This window comes from Canis lupus, chromosome 28, assembly GCF_048164855.1.
Source record: "Canis lupus baileyi chromosome 28, mCanLup2.hap1, whole genome shotgun sequence".
NCBI lineage: Eukaryota > Metazoa > Chordata > Mammalia > Carnivora > Canidae > Canis > Canis lupus.
Genome location: NC_132865.1, coordinates 13,051,112 through 13,072,293, shown reverse-complemented (window position 1 = coordinate 13,072,293; position 21,182 = coordinate 13,051,112). Strand labels below are relative to the sequence as shown.

Sequence of the window (21,182 nt, the reverse complement as noted above, 5' to 3'; positions counted from 1 at the left end):
ACCTTCTATAGGTGTAAGCTTAGGTTGTTTGATATTTTTCTTGCTTCTTAAAGTAAGCCTGTATTGCTATAAACTTCCCTCCTAAACAGCTTTTGCTGCATCCCATTGTGTTTTCATGTTCATTTGTTTCCATGTCCTTTTTTATTCCATCTGTGATTTCTTAGTTGATTCACTCATTGTTTAGTAGCATGTTAATTACCATCCGTATATTTGTGCTCTTTCCAGATTTCTTGTGGCTGTTTCTTAGTTTCATAGCATTGTGGTTGGAAAAGATGCATGTTATGAATTCAACCTTCTTGAATTTGTTGAGGTTTGTTTTGTTTGCTAATATGTGACCTATTCTAGAGAATATTCCATGTACACTTGGAGAGAATACAAGTTTTAGGATGAATTCTGCTGTTTTAGGATGGAATGTTCTGAATACATCTGTTAAATCTATCTGGTCCAGTGTGTCATTCAAAGCCACTGTTTCCTTATTGATTTTCTGTTTGGATGATCTGCCCATTGATGTAAGTGGCACTTAAAGTCCCTTACTACTGTTCTATTACTATTGATTAGTTCCTTTATGTTTGTTATTGACTGTTTTATGTATTTGGGTGCTCCTGTGTTGGATCCACAAATATTTACAATTGTTATGTCTTCTCGTTGACTGTCCCCTTTATTATTATATAATGTCCTTCTTTGCATCTTTTTACAGATTTGTTTTAAAGTCTGTTTTGTCCAATATCAGTATTGCTGCTCCTGCTTTCTTTTGGTATTCATTTCCATGATAAATATTTCTCCATCCCCTCACTTTCAATCTGCAGGTATCCTAGGTCTGAAATTAGTCTCTTATAGACAATATGTGGATGACTCTTGTTTGGTTGGTTTTTTTAATCCATTCTGTGTCTTTTGATTAGAGAATTCAGTCCATTTACATTCAAAGTAATTATTGACAGATATGTATTTGCCATTGCTTTACTTGTCTTGTGGGGGGTTTTTTTGGTTTTTTTTTTTTTTTTTGGTTTCTTTTTTGTTTTTTGTTTTGTTTTGTTTTGTTTTGTTTTGTTTTTGCAGCTTTATTTTTTTTTAAGTAGGCTCCATGCCCAGTGTGAGGCTTGAACTCATGTCCTTGAGATCAAGACCTGAGCTGAGATCAAGAGTCAGATGCTTAACTGATTGAGCCACTCAGGCACTCCATTTGCAGTTTTTTTACTAATCCTTTCTTCTCTCTCTTTCATAGTTTGTTGGTTTTCTTTAGTCAAGTACTTGGATTTATTACTCTTCATTTTTTGTATATCTATTACTGTTTCTGGAGTTGTAGTCCCCACTGGATTTATATAAACTTCTGTGTATAGCCTATATTAAGCTGATGGTCACTTAATTTTGAACTCATTCTTTACTCTTCCACATTTCAGATATTTGATATGCTATTTTACATTCTTTTATTTTATGAATCCCTTGACTTATAGAAAGACTTATTTTTACTGTTTTTGTGTTTTTTTACTTTTATACCCTTACCTATTTTTTTTTCCACTCAAAGAGCCCCCTGGAATATTTCTTACAAGGCTGGTTTAGTGGTCATGAATTCCTTTAGTTTTTATTTGTCTGAGAAACTAACTCTCCTATTCTGAATGAAAGCCTTGCTGGATAGAGTATTCTTGGCTGCAATTTTTCCCTTTCAGCACTTTGAATATATTGTGCCACTGCCTTCTGACCTGGAAAGTTTCTGCTAAAAAAAAAAAAAAAATCAGCTGATAACCTTTTTTTTTTTTTTTTAATTTTTATTTATTTATGATAGTCACAGAGAGAGAGAGAGAGGCAGAGACACAGGCAGAGGGAGAAGCAGGCTCCATGCACCGGGAGCCTGACGTGGGATTCGATCCCGGGTCTCCAGGATCGCGCCCTGGGTCAAAGGCAGGTGCTAAACCACTGTGCCACCCAGGGATCCCTCAGCTGATAACCTTATGGGGTTTCCTTTGCATGTAACTGTCTTCTTTTCTCTTGCAATCTTTAAAATTCTTTATCACCATTTTTTTTGCCTTTTTAATTACTGTGTGTCTTAGTGTGGACCTCCTTGGGTTGAATTTGTTGGGGAATCTCTGTGTCTTCTGAATATGGATTTCTGTTTCCCTCCCAAGATTTGGGAAGCTTTCTGCTATTATTTCTTCAAATACATTTCTGCCCCCCTTTCTCTCCCTTCTCCTTTGGGGATCCCTATAATGCAAATGTTAATACTTGATGGAGTCACTGGGTTCCCTAAGTCTCTTCTCATTATGCAGTATTTGTCTATGTGTTCAGCTTCATTATTTTCCATTACTCTTTCCTCCATGTCACTCTGCTTCCTGGAGCCTACTGTTTATTCCACCTTTTGTATTTTTCATTTCATTTATTGAGTTCATCTCTCATATTTTTTTATCCCTTTGTCAAGGGTCTCACTGATGTCCTCCACAATTTTCTGAGGTCCAATGAGTATCTTTATTTCATCACTTTGAATTATCTATCAGGCATACTACTTATTTCTGTTTTGCTTAGATCTTCTGCTGTGATTTTATCATGTTCTTTGATTTGGGACATATTTCTCTGTCTCATTTTGTATTTCTCTCTGTGTCTGTTTCTTTATGCTAGGAAAGTTAGCTATGTCTTCTTCTCTTTAGAGTAGTGGCTTTATGAAGACTCAGAGGTTCTGTAAGCCCTTCAGTGCAGAGTCCCTTGTTCACCAGAACCTGGCACTTCAGGGGTGTCTCCTATGTGTGTTGTCTGCATCTTGCTATTGTGTCTGAGTCACTTTCCCATGCAGTCCAGACCTCTGCTGTGACCCTCTGCCTCTTGTGGGTTGTGCTCACTCTGTGATGTTAGTGAGACCCACGCAGGCTGGTTCTGAGGAGGCAGACCACAGGGCTGGCCTTGTTAGCAAAATTTGTGCTGAGACACTAGTCCTAGGCTGATGCTCCAGATCTCAATAGCCTCCAGGGGCATGGAGCATGGAGTGGCTGGGTGAAGTGCACTTGGTGGTAAAAAAAAATTTTGCACTGCCCTCTGGGCCAAGGCCCAGCAGGCTTGAAGTGGGTGAGTCCTCAAGAGAACGTGTGGGTTGCGTGCACTGCTAGCAGATTAGGTAGCAAGTGTCTGTGCCACTCCCCTTTGGCCTGCAACGTTTCTGCTGAAAAATTCGCTGGTAGGTAGAGGGAAACTCCATATAGCTTTTTGTTTTTCTCTTGATGCTTTAAAAATTCTACTCTTATCTTTAACCTTTGCTGTTTTAACTATTATGTGTTGTGGTGTGGATGTCCTTGGGCTCATCTTATTTGGAGCCCTCTGTGCTTCCTGAACTGGATGTTTATTTCCTTCCCTAGGTTCAGGAAGTTTCAGCCCTTACTTCTTTCAAATAAGTTTTCTGCCCCCTTGTACTTTCTCTCTTCTCCTTCTGGAACCCCTATAATGTAAATGTTTGTTTACTTGATGACCAAAAGCTCCCCTAACCTATCATTTTAAAAGATTATTTTTTCTTTTGTTGTTCAGGTTGGGTGCTTTCCATTACCCTGTCTTCCAAATTGCTCATCCATTCTTCTGCATCCACTCATTTCCTATTGATTCCCTCTAGTGTAGTTTTCATTTCAGTTATTGTATTCTTCAACCTTCAAGTTCTTTTTTACACTTTTTTTTTTTTATCTTTGTCAAAGTTCTCATTTTGTTCTTATACTCTTCTCCAGTCTGGTGAGCATTTTTATAATCATTATTTTAAACTCTTTATCAGATATATTGGTTTATCCCTGTTTCCTTTAGTGTTTTGGGGTTTTGTCTTGTTCTTTCATTTGAGCATATTCTTGTGTCTCCCTGTTTTGCTTGACTTTGTTTGTTTCTATGAATTAGGTAGAACAGCTGCTTCTCTTAAACTTGAAGGAATGGTCTTGTGTATGGTCACCTGCTGCGCAGATTGTGTGCCTGGTAACTTTGGCTGGCTGCTTGGAGCTGTGACTGGCATGAGGGTCCCTGGACACTGCTGGGGCTGCCTTGGGTGGGATGGCCAGAACTGAAGTGGGCATGGGCTAGGGTGATCCTGGGACTCTGCACAGTGTCCTGGCAGGTCAGCTAAAGCTGAAGTAGGTGCAAGTTCGGAGGCCTTCTGTGCAGAGGGCACCCTGGCAGGATAGCTAATGCTAAAGTGGGCATTGGCTGGGGGAGTTTCTGGGTTCTCTGTGTAGGAGGCATTTTGGCAAGATAGTTGAAGCTGAAGTGGGTGCAACCCAGGTTGTCCCAGGGGTTTCTACACACAGGGCATGCTGGCAGGTCAGCTGGACCCAAGACGAGGCCTAGGCCAGGAAATCCTGGGGCAAGCATCAGAGGACCACCATAGTGGGGGAGCTGAAGCTGAGGTGGAGGGTCTTGGGGCATTCCACACAGGGGGAACCCTGACAGTACAGCTGAAGCTAAAGTGGGTGAAAGCCCCGAGTGTGCTCAGCAGAGGGGGTCCCCTAGCAGAGTGATTGGAGCCAAGGCCGAGGCTCATTAGGGTGTCCCAGGACAAGGTGCATAAGGGGCACCTTGGTGGGCTGGCTGAAGCAGCTGTGAGTCAGGAAGTCCTGGAGTGCCCTCTGCCAGAGGTGCCTTAGGCAGCCACCTGGAGCAAAGGGGTATGGGCCTGGAAAGTTCTGGTGAGGCTTGTGCTTGCTGTATGCACCTTGGTCTAACAGTGGAGCTACAGTGAGCATTTACTAAGACTGTCCCAGCGTTTGTCACACTGGGGCCACCTTGGTGGGACAGCTAGGCCTGATAGGGGGCTCCCTGAGGGGGGAGGCCAGCTATGGCACCTGACATTGTTCCCATCCATACTATCAAGGTGGAAAGGGAATGTAAACCACGGTGCTCACCAGCCCCTTGGACCTGGAGAGTTCCAGCAGCTCCCTTGCCATTTGGCAGCATTCTAGGGCTAATTCCTTTATATTCTATTTGCTCTTTTGAGCTGTTGCTTTTTTTGTGCCCCAGAGCTCACAGATCTGCTCACAGTCCTTCAGTACTTATGCCGTGTGTGTCCTGAGTGGGGGATTCTCTTCATTATTGTCTCTCTCTTGCCATTCTCTATTTGGTCTTCCGTTGTGTAGAAGCTTAGTCAGCCCTCAGTTCTTCAGGAGGAATTGCTTTACACCTATGCTTACATAGGTGATTTGGTGTGTGGAGGGGAGTCCAGGGTCTTCCTATGTAGCCATCTTGGGCAAGAGTCCTGATTATATAAATTAACTCCTTATCAATGAAAAAGATAATCTGGATAGAATTTATCAGATATATTATTGCAAACTTTGGGGGTTGCCCTCTGACTCTCCTACTTGTGTACTTAGATAAAATTTCCTAATATAGCCCAGTTAATTATCTTCCTTTATGATTAGTACTTTTTGGGGTCCTCTTTACCAAATCGTTGTTTACCACAAAGACAGGAAGCTCTCCTCCTATACTATCTTCTAGAGGCTTCCTTTTGTATTTATGATAATCTGGAATTGATTTTTGTGCATGATGTGATCAAGATTTTTCCCTCTTTGGATGTTCATATGGACTCCACACATTTACTAAAAAGAGCACCTTTTCCTTATTGCATTAATGATCATAAACTAGATAGACCAAACACATAAATTTTTAAACGATAGCTTTATTTGACACATACAGAGCAAGCACCAGCAGGGGGAGCAGCAGAGGGAGGGAGAAGCAGGCTCCCCAGAGCTGGGAGCCGAAGGTAGGGCTGGATCTCAGGACCCTGAGATCATGACCTGAGCCACTCAGGTGCCCTTATTTCTTAACACTATTCCATTGGTCTATGTGAATATTCTTGGACTAGTAGGATCACTTATGGTACCTCTATAACAAGTATTGATCACTAGTGGTGTAGTCTTCTAACTTCACTAGCGTGCTTTACCATGGTCTTTGCTATTTTTGGCTCTCTATACTTCTATGTGAATTGTTAGCCCCCCTACCTTATGCCCTCACTCCAAACTTTAGGATTTTGATAGATTACATTCAATCTACATCAGTTTGACAGGAATTAACATCTGAAAAAGTGTTCTAAACAATAAACATGTATATTATTCTATTCAGATCTTTTAAAAACTTCTCGGTAATATCTTGTAGTTTTTCTGGGTAGAGAGAGCTCTTGCACATCTTTCATTAGACAAATTAGACTAATTTCTAGGTATCTGATGGTATTTAATTAAGATGCATAGTATTTAAAAAGCTATCTTGTACAAAGCTACCTTATACAAATGATTTTGTACATTGACCTTACCTCTAGTAACACCACAAAAGACACTAATTAGAAAATCTAAAAGGATCTGCAAAAAAACTTTCTAAGTGGGAAATCACAGTGAATTAGTTTTATTTCTCCAATCAATTTCTATACTGTTGTGTGGTTGGTTTTTTTTTGGGGGGGGGGGGGCTTGCATTTAAGGCTATAGATTTCTCTATAAGCAGTGCTTGACCTGTACCCATGAATTTTAATGTTAAATTTTTGTAACAAAAAACCCTGCAAACTTGAAGAACCTTGAAAGGGACATTGCAGGGTATAGAATCAAGTGATGAGCATAACATTAAAAAAGTGAATAGAGGGATCCCTGGGTGGTGCAGCGGTTTAGCGCCTGCCTTTGGCCCAGGGCATGATCCTGAAGATCCAGGATCGAATCCCACATCGGGCTCCCGGCGCATGGAGCCTGCTTCTCCCTCTGCCTGTGTCTCTGCCTCTCTCTCTCTCTCTCTCACTGTGTGCCTATCATAAAAAAAAAAAAAAAAAAAAAAAGTGAATAGAGGGGTTGGAAGGTAAAGAAGTCCCTTGGAAACAAAAGCAAAGAGATGTTAGAGAAAATAAGAGAAATTCCAGAAAGAGGACAGAAAATGAGGAAGGGAGAAAACTATGAAAGAAGCAAAACACTACAGGACTTGAACTTTCCAGAATGAAAGGACAGGAGTAATTAACAAAAATGGATTGGAGGGGGGGTGGGGTGGGGGGGGCAGAGAAGAAAATCTTATCACCAGGAAAATCAGGATTTTCTTTTGATTTCTGGAGTTTTCTAAAATTTTCAATCAATAGTACTTGTTTAATGGATTGCAAATTGAAACATTTCTCATCTTTAATTCTAAAGTGAGGCAAATTCTGAGGGAAAACTTTTCAACCTAACATTCTAGAACTAGCCAAACTATCAATGAAGGACTCAACATTTTCTTGTGAGATTTCGAAATTATACATTAAGCACCTTTTCACACAAAGCACCTGGAAGATGGGCTAACCAAAATGAGGGAATGAGCCAGAAAATATCAAGGACACAGATGACAGGACATAAGAGAAGCAAAGGGAAGCCTCAGGAGGACTGCTATGCAGCACACTTAGCCAGTACCAAGTCACACTGGAAGAAAAGGAGGAGGGACCTCCCAAAAATGTATGTATAGAGGGAAAAGAAAACAGTGCTAAGGGAACAGAATACCCTTATGGAACAGTGCTAAGGGAACAGAATACCCTTGATTATGGTCAGACAAGTAAATAATAGAGAGGTTTTGCAATCCTGAGGAAAATGTATTAATTTCAGGAAGAATATAAGTTGCACAGGAAAGAAAAATATAATCCTCACACACTACTAGTTAGGACTTTACCTTAGCTAACCAGTGAATATAAACTTAACAATAACAAAAAAAGATTACTATACTAGAAGGATGAAAAGGAAGAGGTAAAAGTAACTCATGGGTGAGTTAAAAGTACAAAATCCTCCTCTTCTATAACAGCAAGTTAACAGATAAATAAAGCCAATAAATATGTAACAGTACATCCATCTTTAAAAAGATGGAGGTAAATACTAGAAGAAACTGCTGAAAGAGCTGAAGAGAGAAGACTCCTAATTACTCAAAAAATTTTCAAACTATTTTCGGATAACTCACTTGGTCAATCTTTTTTCAGTGTCCAAAGAAATTCAGCCTCAGATTATTATCTAATTGCATTTAGAATAAAAGTCTTTTAGAAGAGTTGGGGAAACTGTAGGCAAAAAACCAAGAACATATAATCACAACTGCAAAGGTCAAATATTTACAACACAAAACCCCTAAAAGTAGTTTAAACTATAAGCTTTAACAACATTCAATCATACTTTATAATTTTATTTTTGAGTCTCAATTAAAATACATTTAATTGAAAAATTAACCGTAGAATATAGTACAAGATATTTTTATTGAACATGATCAACAGTACAAATACAGTAATTATACTCAAATCTAAGTACCACATTTTAAAATATATTAGATGTGCACAACAATAAAATTACCTACTTTACAGATGTACTTTTCATTTTATCAAATACAAGACTCACATGAGACCATAACAAAACCTAATACTCTGTTCAAGTACCCAGGGACAAGGCTAAGCAGTCAATTAACCTTTTAAAAAACTATGAACCAGAACAATTTTTAGTTTCATAAGCCAAAGACTATTAAGGAATATTTTAAGACTGAATAGAATCCAGTGGCAAAGAAATTAAATAAGTTTTTGGGGAAAAACATAGCTTAAAATTAACAATACAGTGTATCTACCAGTTCTAGGTTTTCTGTGCACATTCAGGTCAATATGAACGTCTTCAAAACATGAATATTGAGTTTAGTACAATTTTATAGTGTCTCTAACTACAGAATAAAAAAAAAATAGACCCCTGATGAGAATGATTTTCTGAAACAGCTTGTTTTACATAGGAACTTTAAAAGAATCCAAATAAATACTGTAATACAGTGTCTTAGAAAATACATTAAGTGCAGAATGTCCACAATTAGAAATGATAGCTAGCAGTAAGATAATTGAAATAGTATGGCAATGTGAAATGCTATAAGGAATGATAATGTAAGATATGAAAATGATATTTTTTTTACCTCAAAACCTAAAATAAAAATAAAGAGTGGTGAGCTCATTTCTTTTATGTTATGGAATTGCTACCTCCAAAATACTATTTCAATGCTTATTTTTGAATTGTCCATATTTGGTACTCTGCTAGGTGCTATGTGTACACAGATGAATAAAACAAGGTTCTCTGCAAAGAAAAAAAACTTGGTCTAGGAAGTAGCCATTATATTCTTACAAATTTAATTAAATATACCTTTGGGAACTAAAGAGATTTTTTCCAAAAAGTTACCTATCTAATTAAGAATGCTTATGTACATAGTCAAACTTTCAGAGACTCATATATATTTAGAAACTCTAAACTGCTATTTCAGTTGATGTGATCGATACCTTGTCTCAACCACCTGTGTATTTTTCCCCAACATACACCCAAAATTTTTTTAAAACAATGAAATATTTCATCACCTATTCTTTCATACCTAGTCTTAGTAAAAGATACAACAAACTGCATTTTAAATATGAATATCAAAGACCATTTTAACCAGTCATATTTTACATCTGAAATGTCCTAAATTTTATAACACCATCAGTGTGTCAGCAATTATGGGAAGATACAGCTGTGACTGAACATGTGGGGCTGTTGCAATCACTCTTCATCATCTCTTTGAAGTGGTATCACCTGAATTTCTTTGGCTATCCTTTCTGCTAATGTTTTGCTATTTGCAGCAATTATTCTTCGTGACATCAAGTCAAATGGCCCACCTAAAATCAAACCAAAAATAATTCCTGTAAAATTAGTATAGCAATATATATGTACTATGGTCAGTCATAACATTTTAATACTTTCAGTTTTCTTTAAAAAAAAAAAAAAAAAAAAAAAAAGTAGTCACATAACCATAATGTTTAAGCTTTGGCAAGACATAAATGAGTTTTAAAAAATCTTTTAGTAAATACCAGGGTTTTTTGAGGGGCCAGGGTATGCCTCAATCATACCAGTCTAAAAAATATCCTCTAGTTTAAGGTTTTATTTAATATTATACTGTATGTTAACTAATGAATTTAGTTTCATCTTCTTTCTTATGTTCTTTTTCTATTCTTTTTGTTACTCTTATTTACCTCTTTCATGTTTGGGAATCTAATGGACAGGAAATCTGATTCCATGGCATTTTCATACCATTCTCCTTCTCATTTCCTTATTTCTTTGTTGCCTTTCTCCAAAATCACTGGTTAATACTTTTGGCCCAGGTTCACTCCTTCACTTTATAGAATTTCACCATCAGTTCAAAGCAAGAAGTTAACCTCTCTAGGCCCAAAGCAGAAAGTAATGGTGGGGGAAGATCACTGTCAAATACCACCATAGTCACCAAAGAGTTCTTGGTACAAACTTCAGATTTAGTGACCTTCTATAATTTTCTGATAGCTTCTCAAAAGTTCCCAATACTCATGTTTGAAGAGGCTTAGTCATAGTTCATTAATCCCACATTACAATTAGCATCTTGCCTCTATCTCTCAAAATGTTATTCTGATTTTGCAGAAAATCACATGGCTTGTTTTTGTTTTGCCTTTAATATATATTACACTTAAATTCTTAAACATTAAAAAAAAAAAAAAGCCACATGTAAAGGAAAATCCAACAGAAAGAAAAATGCTTTCCTGTCCCATAATTTTACCTGTCACATCCATTAGTACTCCACCAGCTTCAGTAACAATAATGCCAGCTCCTGCCATATCCCAACAGTGAATTCCCATTTCATAATATGCATCTGCAACTCCAGCTGCCACAAGGCACATATTAACAGCTGCAGTTCCAACACCTCGGATCCTAACAAATAACATTTAAAAATAAGATTAAAAAAATTTTCAAAAGGGCTCCTCCTTTACGTGTTGAACTGACAAGTTAAAAAAGACCTAATTATAAAATAAAAATACATAAAATCTAATTATAGGGTACACTATACAGATGACAAAATTAATCCTCACAGAGTAATCATTTAGTAAGATAAACACTAAAATTTTCAGAAAAACAGAAGAAAATGCCTTCATTCTTTTATAATGGCAGGCATGTATATTCATTTTTGTCTCAACTCAGGGACTACAGACCCCATAATACAAGCAGTCTCTAAAAGGAGTAAAATATGTTATTATTGATCATTGCCATATATGTACACATCAGTATGTGTGATTAGAGGGATAACAGCACACCTGGGTTCTGGTGTGATGGAGGCCTGCCTGCCTGAATAGAGTATTTCAGGTTTGTACCTCTTCCCTGGAAATAAATTAAGGTAACTATGGACACTACTTGATAGCCATTACAGTAATAACTGATTTATTTATATAATGTCAAATTATCTCCCCCTAAGATACATATTACACGCATAGGTCATTTTATTGTGCTTTGTTTTATCACAAATCACAGATAATTGCATTTTTTACAAACTGAAGGTTTGTGGCAATCCTGCATCAGGCAAATCTATTAGTACTTTGTGTCTTGGTCACATTTTGGTAATTCTCATAATACTTCCAATTTTTTCATTATTTGTTATGATGGGTGATCAATGATCATGACATACCGAGAGCTCAGATGATTAGCATTTTTTAGTAATAAAATGTTGGTTTTTATTACTAAAAATTTTTAGACATAATCCTATTCTATACTTCATATACCATGGTATAATATAAACACAACTTAAATGCACTGGAAAACCAAAAAAATTCATTTGATTTGCCTTGAGATAGTTGCTTTATTGCTGTAGTCTAGAACCAAACCTGCAGTATCTCTGAGGTATGCCTATATGTATAATGGAAAAGCATCTTTATAATAGTCTACCACTATCAAGTGATCTAACTTATTATTACCAATAATGGGACAAGGTATCAAGTACCTCCTCTTGCTTCTCTGGTATTCTGACAAAAATGTATAACTCTAATCTTGAGGAAACCAGAGAAATCCAAATCAAGACACATACTACAAAATAATTGGCCTACATTTCTCAAAAACAGCAAGATCATAAAAAAAGACTAAGCAACTGTTCCAGATTAAAGAAAAAGAAAATTGATGAGAAATGACAAATGCAATGTTTGATCCTGGATTGAATCTGAGATTTTTTTTTTTTAAATCTGAATAAAGTTTCTATATTAAGTAATATATTAGTGTTAATTTCCTGATTTTTTTTTTTTTTTTTTTTACAATTGTATTCTGGTTATGTTAGGGAGTATCCCCTTTATTAAAGGAACAAACAAATATTTAAGAAAAAGCATTCATCATATCTGCAGTAATTTTCAACTGATTTTTACTCAAACTCCTTTTGTAATTCTTTAAACCTCTGAATATAAAGCAATGAGATCTGTTCACTGAAAAGGAAATAATAGGAGCTGGGGAGAGCAGGAAGAGGGAGTGGGTAGGAGACTCCTAACCTCAACTCCTTCTACAGACACACCAAGATAACAGCTACATCTGTGCAAATTGCTCTGAAAAATGACCCAAAGTTTGGCAAAACAGACCTTCCAAAGTTAACTGTGAAAAGACCACATCAAAAAGGGTAGAAGGGGACAGAGATACAGCTGGGAACCAAATCCTCCAGTGAGACTAACCACAAATGAGAAGAACATTACAAGTGTGGAGAAGTGAGATGATCAGACTCCATGCCAGGTACTCCAGGTACCAGAGAACCACACTGGGAAGATGAGTTCCCATAACACTTGGCTCTGATAACCACTGCAGCTTAACTTTGATAGCTGTTAAAATCAGCAGGGTTTAACTCCAGGTACTTTAAAAATCAGCAGGCTTAGCTCTGGAAGTGCTGGAGGGCAATGGAAAACCATCCCTGCCCTAAAGTAATCTAAAATAAATAACCTATAATAAATACTCCAGTTTAGACACAGCATAGAAGCAGCAATTTGAAAAGTACCTGTGGTATACATGGAAAGAAACTGATTTACTAATCACAGAACACGTGCTGGAGGGGCAGGAATCTTCAGTAAACACCAAGAACAAAAGTATGGGCAGGCACCACTTCACTTCATCTCCCCAGCCTGAAGAGCCTGACATGTATGGAAACCTGTGCAAACCTTCTCCACCTATTTTGCTAGCACTGCATACCCTCATGCTTACATTCAGCTGCAGACCCATAGAGTTGCCACCCCCCAACTTGTAGGTGTCCCTCAAAAGCGGCTCCAGCCCAGCACATGCTACAAGCAGCCCCAAAGTGACAACTCCTTGGGTGGAAGGGAAGATAACCTCACACACCAGCACACCGAGTTCCAGCAGCCAAATCTTTTAGCTGGCCACCAAGGGAGAGTGCCCTGCAGATGGTATGCCTGTTACTAAAGCAGACAGACTGGGTACAGACATGTAGTCTGACTGTCCACCTCACCCACCAATAAAAGCCTCTCAGGAAGCCGTGCAAGGGAGAGTGCCCTGCCCTCTGGTGTACCCATTGCTGGAGCAAACTGGATGTCAACACCTCCCACATACAAGCATGCAGTGGCCTCAGGCCCCTTAATAGTGCAGGACCAAACCTGGCATGATGTGCCCACAGCAGGCAAAATAAAATAGGTCACTGTAGACTACTGGGCTGAAGGCACACGTGACTCAGCCACAACAGTAAGGTGCACACAGCCCACAGATGAGACACCCCTGGATGCCTGGTTCTGATGACCAGGGGGTATTGGGCAGGGCACTACAGAACCTTTTCTCCACAAAGCCACTATTTTCAAGACAGAGTTGACTTTCCTAATACACAGAAACAGAGTCAGATAAAATGAGGGGACAGAGGAATATGTCCCAAACGAAAGAACAAGAAAAAAATCGCAGCAAAAAAGTTAAATGATATGGGGATAAGCACTATGCCTGCTGAAGAATTAAAAGTAATGGTCATAAAGATACTCACTGGACTTGGGGCGGGGGGGGAGTAGATCTCAGATCTTCAACAAAGAGATAGAAAATATAAAAAAGAACCAATCACATAAAGAACTCAAAAATGGAAAAAACAAAAACAACACACCATAGTGAATCAACAATAGAACAGAGGATGAACAAGAACAGAAGACTGGGTAATGGAAAGCAAACAAGCTGGACAGGAAAAAAAAAAAAAAAAAAAGATAAGGAAATTCAGTGATACCATCAAGCATAATAACATTAGTGTTATAAGGATCTCAGTAAGAGAAGAGAAGAGAGTAAGAAGTAGCAGAAAACTCGGGGAAAGAAACACATCCATATCCAGGAGGCAGAGACCCTCCAACAAGATGAATCCATGGAGGTCTATACTCCCTACATTATTGTTACTTTTTGCCAAATTATTTATTAAGAGAATTTTAAAAGCAGCAAGAGAAAAACAGTTACATACAAGGGAAACCTCATAAGGCTGTCACCCGATCTCACGAGAAACTGTGACTATATCATGACACCATCTTCTGGCCTGCAAAGTGCTTAAAGGAAAAAACTTGCAACCAGAATACTCTATCCAGCAAGATAATCATTCAGAATAGGAGAGATAAAGAGTTTCCCAGACAAACAAAAGTTAAAGGAGTTCATTACCACTAACCCAGCCTTACACAAAATGTTGAAGGCAATTCTCTGAGTGGAAAATAAAAGGCCCTAACATTAAGACAATTATGAAAGGAAGAAATTTCACAAATGCAAAAATATAATAAAGGTAGGTAAATCTCTTATAATACCAGCATGTAGGTAAAAACACAAAAGCAGTAAAATGAATTACATGTACAAAAATGAGTCAAGTATACACAAAATAAAATTATCTAAAATGTGACATTCATAAAATACGGGTAGGGGAGTAACTAGTGTTTTTAGAATCTGAACTTAAGTGACCATCAACTTCATATAGACTGCTATACCTACAAGATGTTATATATGAACCTAATGGTAACTGCAAATAAAAAACCTACAATAGATAAACACAAAAAAAGAGAAAGAAATCAAAGCATAACACTAAAAAGCCATCAAACCACAAGAGAAGACAGCAAGAGAAGGAACAGAGAAAAATAACCAGAAAGTAAGTCACAAAATGACAGTAAGTACTTACTTTATAAATAAAGGTAAAAAACCAGAATGCTACAATCAAAAGATACAGGGTGACTAAACACATTAAAAAACAAGACCTATCCATGTGCTGCCTGTAAGAGGCTCATGGATAGACCTAAAGACATATACATACTTAATGGATGAAAAAAGATTCCATGCAAACAGAAGTGAAACAAAAAGCCACAGTATCAATATTCAGATCACACGAAATTGTCTTTTGTTAGTCTTTATTTTAAAGTCTAAGAAGGGCATTATATAATGATAAAGGAACAATCTAAAAAGAGGCTATAACAATTATAAATATCTATGCACCTAACACTGGAGCATCCAAATACTTAAAGCAACTACTAATAGACATAAAGGGAGAAATTGACAATAATACAATAATGGTAGGGGACTTTAACACAGTACTTACATCAACATATAGACCATCCAGACAGAAAATTAACAGGGAACAGTATCTTTGAACACCACATTAGGCCAAAGGACAAAAAACATATAAATATATACAAAAAATATACACAAAGGACATAAAAAGATCTACACAAAACATTCCATCTAAAAACAGCAGAATATATGTTCTTTTAAGTGCACATAGAACATTCTCCAGAACAGATCACATGTTAGGCCACAAAACAGATCTCAATAAAATCAAGAAGACTGAAATCCTATCAAGCATCTTTTCTGACCAAAATGGTATAACACTAGAAATCAATTACAAGAAGCAATCTGGAAAGAACACAAATTCACAGAGGCTAAACAACATGCCACTAAACAAGCAATGGGTCAACCAAGAAAGTAAACAGAATAAAATCTATGAAGATAATAAAATCTGTCCAAACTCTTGGAGATGCAGCAAAAAGCAGTTCTAAGACAGAAGTTTATATCAATACAGGCCTAACTCGAGAAACAAGAAAAATCTAACACCTAACCTTACATCTAAGAGATCTTTTAAAAGAACAGAGCCCAAAGCTAGTATAAGGAAATATTAAAACTAGAGCAGAAATAATGGAAACAAACAAACAAAAAAGGTCAATGAAACTAGGTTCTCTGAAAAGACAAAGGTGATAAACCTTTAGCCAGATTCATCAACAAAAACAGAAAAGACTCAATCAGAAATGAAGGAGAAGAAATAACTGATAGCACAGAAATACAAAGGATTATAGGAGAATATTATAAAGATTATATTGGGCAGCCTACAAGACATGAATAAATTCCTAGAAACATATGAACATCCACACCTGAATCAGGAAGAAATAGGAAATCTGAGGAGACTAATAAGCTAGCAATGAAACTGAATCAGTAATCAAACCCCCAACAAACCAAAACCTAGGATGAGATGGATTCACAGGTGAATTGAAACATTTAAGAGTCACTAAAATAAATTTTTAAAAATAAGGAATATATATTCTTCTCAAGCTATTAAAAAAAAAAAAAAAAAAAGCTCCCAAATTCATTCTGAGGCCAGCATTACTCGATTACTCGGACACCAAAATCAGACAAAAACACTACAGGTTAATATCACTGATGAACAGAGATATAAAACTCCTCAAAATATTAGCAAACTGCATTAATAATACATCAAAATGATCATTCACCATGACCAAGTGGGATTTATTCTGTGGATGCAAAGATGGTTCAATATTGTCGAATCAATCAATGTTATATGCCACATCAGTAAAACAAAAGATAAAAAAATCACTTGATCATCCCAACAGAAGCAGAAAAAATATGTGATAAACTTCAACACCAGGTCATGTTAAAAACCCAAAGCAAGGCTGGTTTGTAGGGAATATATCTCAATATAATAAAGGTCATATATGAAAAACCCACAGATAACATTATCTGCAATGATGAAATACTAAGAACTTTTCCTTGAAGAGCAGGAATAAGATAAGAATGTCCACTCCCACCCCTTGAATGTTCTACTGGGAGTCCTAGATGCAACACTCACACAAGATGATGGAATAAAAGGCATCCAAATTGGTAAGGAAGAAGTAAAACTGTCACTACCTCCAGATGCCATGATATTATACTGAGAACATCCTAAAGACTGCATCAAAACAACTATTAGAACTGATAATTGCATCCAGTAAACTCACGGGACACAAAATTCATATGTAGAAATGTTTCATCTTGATACACTTATAATGAACTAGCAGAAAGAGAAATTAAAACAATTCCACTACCATTTGCATCAAAAAGAATACCCAGGAATAAACTTAACCAAGGAAGTAAATGATCTCTGAAAACTATAAAACACTGATTAAAGAAATTCATAACAACAAAAACAAAAAGAGATTCCATGCTCATGGATTGGAAGGATTAATATTAAAATGTCCACACTACCCAAAGTAATCTACAGATTCAATGCAATCCCTGCCAAAATATCAACAGCACTTTCCACAGAACTAGAACAAAAAATTGTAAAATTTGTATGGAACCACAAAAGAGCCCACATAGCCAAAGCACTCAAGAATACCCAAGCCGAGGGATCCCTGGGTGGCGCAGCGGTTTGGCGCCTGCCTTTGGCCCAGGGCGCGATCCTGGAGACCCGGGATCGAATCCCACATCGGGCTCCCGGTGCATGGAGCCTGCTTCTCCCTCTGCCTGTGTCGCTGCCTCTCTCTCTCTCTCTCTGTGACTATCATGAATAAATAAATAAAAAAATCTTTAAAAAAAAAAAAAAAAAAAGAATACCCAAGCTGGAGTATCACAATCCCAAATTTCACCATATACGACAAAGATGTAATCAAAACAGTATGGTGGGCAGCCCGGGTGGCTCGGCAGTTTAGCGCCGCCTTCAGACCAGGGCCTGATCCTGGAGACCCGGGATGGAGTCCCACGTTGGGCTCCTTGCATGGAGCCTGCTTCTCCCTCTGCCTGTGTCTCTGCCTCTCTGTCTCTCATGAATAAATAAATCTTTTTAAAAAATGATTAAAATTATATGATACCTTAGATTTTGAATGTGTTTTACTATTTCTTACTGTATATCAAATTTAAGAACTAGTAACAAATGCTAAACAGTTGTTTGACTGCTTTCCAAACACATAAAACCAAATTAACTTTAGTGACTCTTATTAGTTTAAATAAAGAATGGCATATTTTTCCCTTTTTCTCATGGGATATATGATAGTTCATAGCTCATTTCATAGAAAGTAGATACCAAGATCTTTCATAAATAACTCCTTAGTATTGTCTTCAGAGACAGAATCATAGGATGGAAGAACAATAGTGATACCTATTGGTAATGCTTCAGTCCATTTCTAATAAAGATCATGAGTTCTCAGGGAAGGAGGCTTATAGTCAAAGAAGAACAAAAAGAACATATTCTTTTAAGGACAAATATTTCCAGAGAGAATACTTAATTACTGAATAACCAAGGCTGTGGTCTAGATTTTACAAACGTGTTCTGAATTCTTAGTCTGATCCTTCTATAGAATTAATATGGTACAAAATAAAAAGGACTATCTATCTTTGGTATCACAGAGATTTGAGTGTGCATACCTAGTTAGCTGCTTAAAACTGTAATCTGAAAGTTTCCTCTTAAAGTTTTACTTTTCTTGTCATATAAATGGGAAAACCAACCTATTTTGGACCACTGTTGTAATAGTTAACAATAAATATACACAAAGCACCTATGAGAGTGCCTAACATATAAAAGGGCCTCAAACTCCATGTTTAAGATGAAATTATTCCCAAACCATGATGCCAGAAAATATTATAGATGTAAATGGACATGACATGTATTTTACCTAAATAAGTCCCTAGGGATGCCTGGGTGGCTCAGTGGTTGAGCGTCTGCCTTTGACTCAAGGAGTGATCCCGGAATCCCAGAAATGAGTCTCACATTGGGCTTCCTGCATGGAGCCTGCTTCTCCCTCTACCTGTGTCTCTACCTTTCTCTCTCTCTGTGTATCTCTCATGAATAAATAAAATCTTTAAAAAAAAAAGTCATTTCCTAATTAGGAACCTATTAGGCTGTTTCTATTGTTTAAGGCATTCATTCAAATTATGACTCTTTAGTTTCATGTACATGTTTGCGTGTGTGTAAGTAACCCTTCCGAATTCAGATTGCAAAACTCAAAACTGGGCAGCCCCAGTGGCGCAGCGGTTTAGCGCCACCTGCAGCCCAGGGCGTGATCCTGGAGACCCAGGATCAAGTCCCACATCAGGCTCCCTGCATGGAGCCTGCTTCTCCCTCTGCCTGTGTTTCTGCCTCTCTCTCTTTCTCTGTCTCTCTCATGAATAAATAAAATCTTAAAGAAAAAAAAAAAAGGAAGAAAAACTCAAAACTCAGAAGAACACAAAAGAAATCAGTACATCAGGACTTCTACTTGGTAATATTTTCCTGGTTATACTTTTAAGAAAATCTAAAAATAAAAGGTCACTTTACTTTTTCTTCAGACAATGGAAAAATACAAGGTTAAAGTTATAAAGCACTTACAGCTCTATTATGACTAACATAAACATTTTATTGCCCACAGTTAAAGCCCTTGCTTCAAAATAGCACACTATAGCTGTAGGCTTTTAAAATCATATTGCTCTTCCCTCAAGGACATCGGTCTGGGAGGTTCTATACCTTCTCTATCCCCCTCTCTATTTATTAAGTAGGCTCCATGCCCAACGTAGGGCTTGAACTCACAAACCCCAAGATCAAGAGTTGCATGCTCTAGACTGAGCCATCTGAGTGCTTGTAGGTACGTACCATACCTTCTTGACAGGAACTCTTCTCTTTTTACTTATTACTAAATAGATCACAGATTTACAGCCTACAAATGCAGTTTGTACCATGGCCAAACTATACATGGAATGTCCTGATTCCTAAAAGAAAATTCTAATGTTGGAGAAAGAGAATTGGTCTGGAAGCCAGGGGTCTAGTCACATCTCCATTTACCTGTGTGATCTTAGGCAGTCACTTTACCTTTCTGAGCCTCAGTCAACTCACCTACAAATAAGTCTGAATTATCAGATGTTTTAAGTCAGTTCTAAGAGTGTTAAAGTCAGTGATTATTTTCAGAAGGAAAAAGATAAGCACAGCTGGTAGTGAAATAAAATCACAAAAATCTGTAATTATTTTTCTTTTTTCATGAAAACAATTACAATAAAAGAGAAATGCTATTTAATTATATTAAATTTAAGAACCTCAAAACTCTAGCTTCTCTTAAGGACAAATGTATGTATTTATTAATATTTGCTTTTAATTTTGTCACTTATAAAACTCCAATTATAGAAGGACTCTGAGGTTTGGAGAATAGTGGCATTCTGATTTAAAATGCACCATTACCTTTTCCCCAAAATAAAAATAAATCAACAAGGACAAGTAAAACCCATAGGACCCATTCCTTCAGCAGTTCTAGGAACCAGAAAACACAAATTCTCTACCTGTAAGTATAAGGAAAAACAAAAGAATCCTAATAGAGCATTGCAAGCTCGTGGATGCAGAGTTGGGGAGAGGAGGCAGAAAAGACTCTGTCACAAGGAGGAGAAGGAAGCAGAGGACCCAGAGGGCATACAGACAAAGCTATCTTAAGAAAGAGAAAGTGAGACAACAAATACAAAAGTGCTGAACATGTATAAGGATTGGTAATTCATAGTCCTGCTACAGGGAAGGGGCTGGAAAAAAGTAGAACCTAAACTCACAGCTGCAAAGAAGCTGTACTTGGGAAGAGTCAGATAAGATCGCCCATATATGTAGAATAACCAATTAAAAAGAAAACAAAATAATAAAGCAATCAAGCTCTCAGACATGGAGAACAGACTGGTGGGTGCCAGAGGGAAGGAATTGAGGGGACTGGCAAAATAGTTAAAGGAGGTCCCAAAGGTACAAATTTCCAGTTATAAAGTAAGTCATAGGGACATAATATATTGCATGGTGACTACTGTTTTTAATTCTGTATTGTGAGGCACCTGGGTGGCTCAACTGGTTAAGTGTCTGCCTTCGGCTCAGGTCATAATCCCAGGGCTCTGCATTGGGCTCCCTGCTAGGTCAGAGCCGGCTTCCCCTTCACCCTCTGGCACTCTCCTTGCTTGTGCTTGTTCTTTCTCTGTCAAATAAATAAAATCTTTAATAATAATAATAATAATAATAATAATAATAGTCTGTATTGTATATTTGAAAGCTGCTAAGAAAGTAGATCTTAAAAGTTCTCACCACAAGAAAAAAAATCTTAACTATATGTGGTGATGGATATCAATTAGACTTCCTGTGGTGATCATTTCACAATATATACAAATACAAAATCATTATGTTGTATACCATGTTATCTCAATTATATCTCAATGTTAGATGTCAATTAATGTTAGAGGTCA

The 21,182-nt window shown here is 37.3% G+C and overlaps 1 protein-coding gene across 7 annotated transcripts in view; it reads right to left on the bottom strand.

Moving 5' to 3' along the window:
* Positions 1-8,087: 8,087 nt before the first annotated feature.
* Positions 8,088-21,182, bottom strand: part of IMPA1 (inositol monophosphatase 1) — a 28,115-nt gene continuing 15,020 nt past the window's right edge. For 3 of the 7 annotated variants that reach the window (XM_072804105.1, XM_072804102.1, XM_072804104.1), the window contains 2 exons: positions 10,501-10,652; positions 8,088-9,592 (listed from right to left, as the gene is read on the bottom strand). In XM_072804105.1, coding sequence (XP_072660206.1) covers positions 10,513-10,652 — 140 coding nt within the window. In that variant the 3' untranslated portion in view covers positions 8,088-9,592; positions 10,501-10,512. Of the gene's footprint in view, positions 9,617-10,500; positions 10,653-21,182 lie in introns of all 7 variants that reach the window. The other 4 variants (XM_072804099.1, XM_072804100.1, XM_072804101.1 and 1 more) reach the window with 2 other exon arrangements.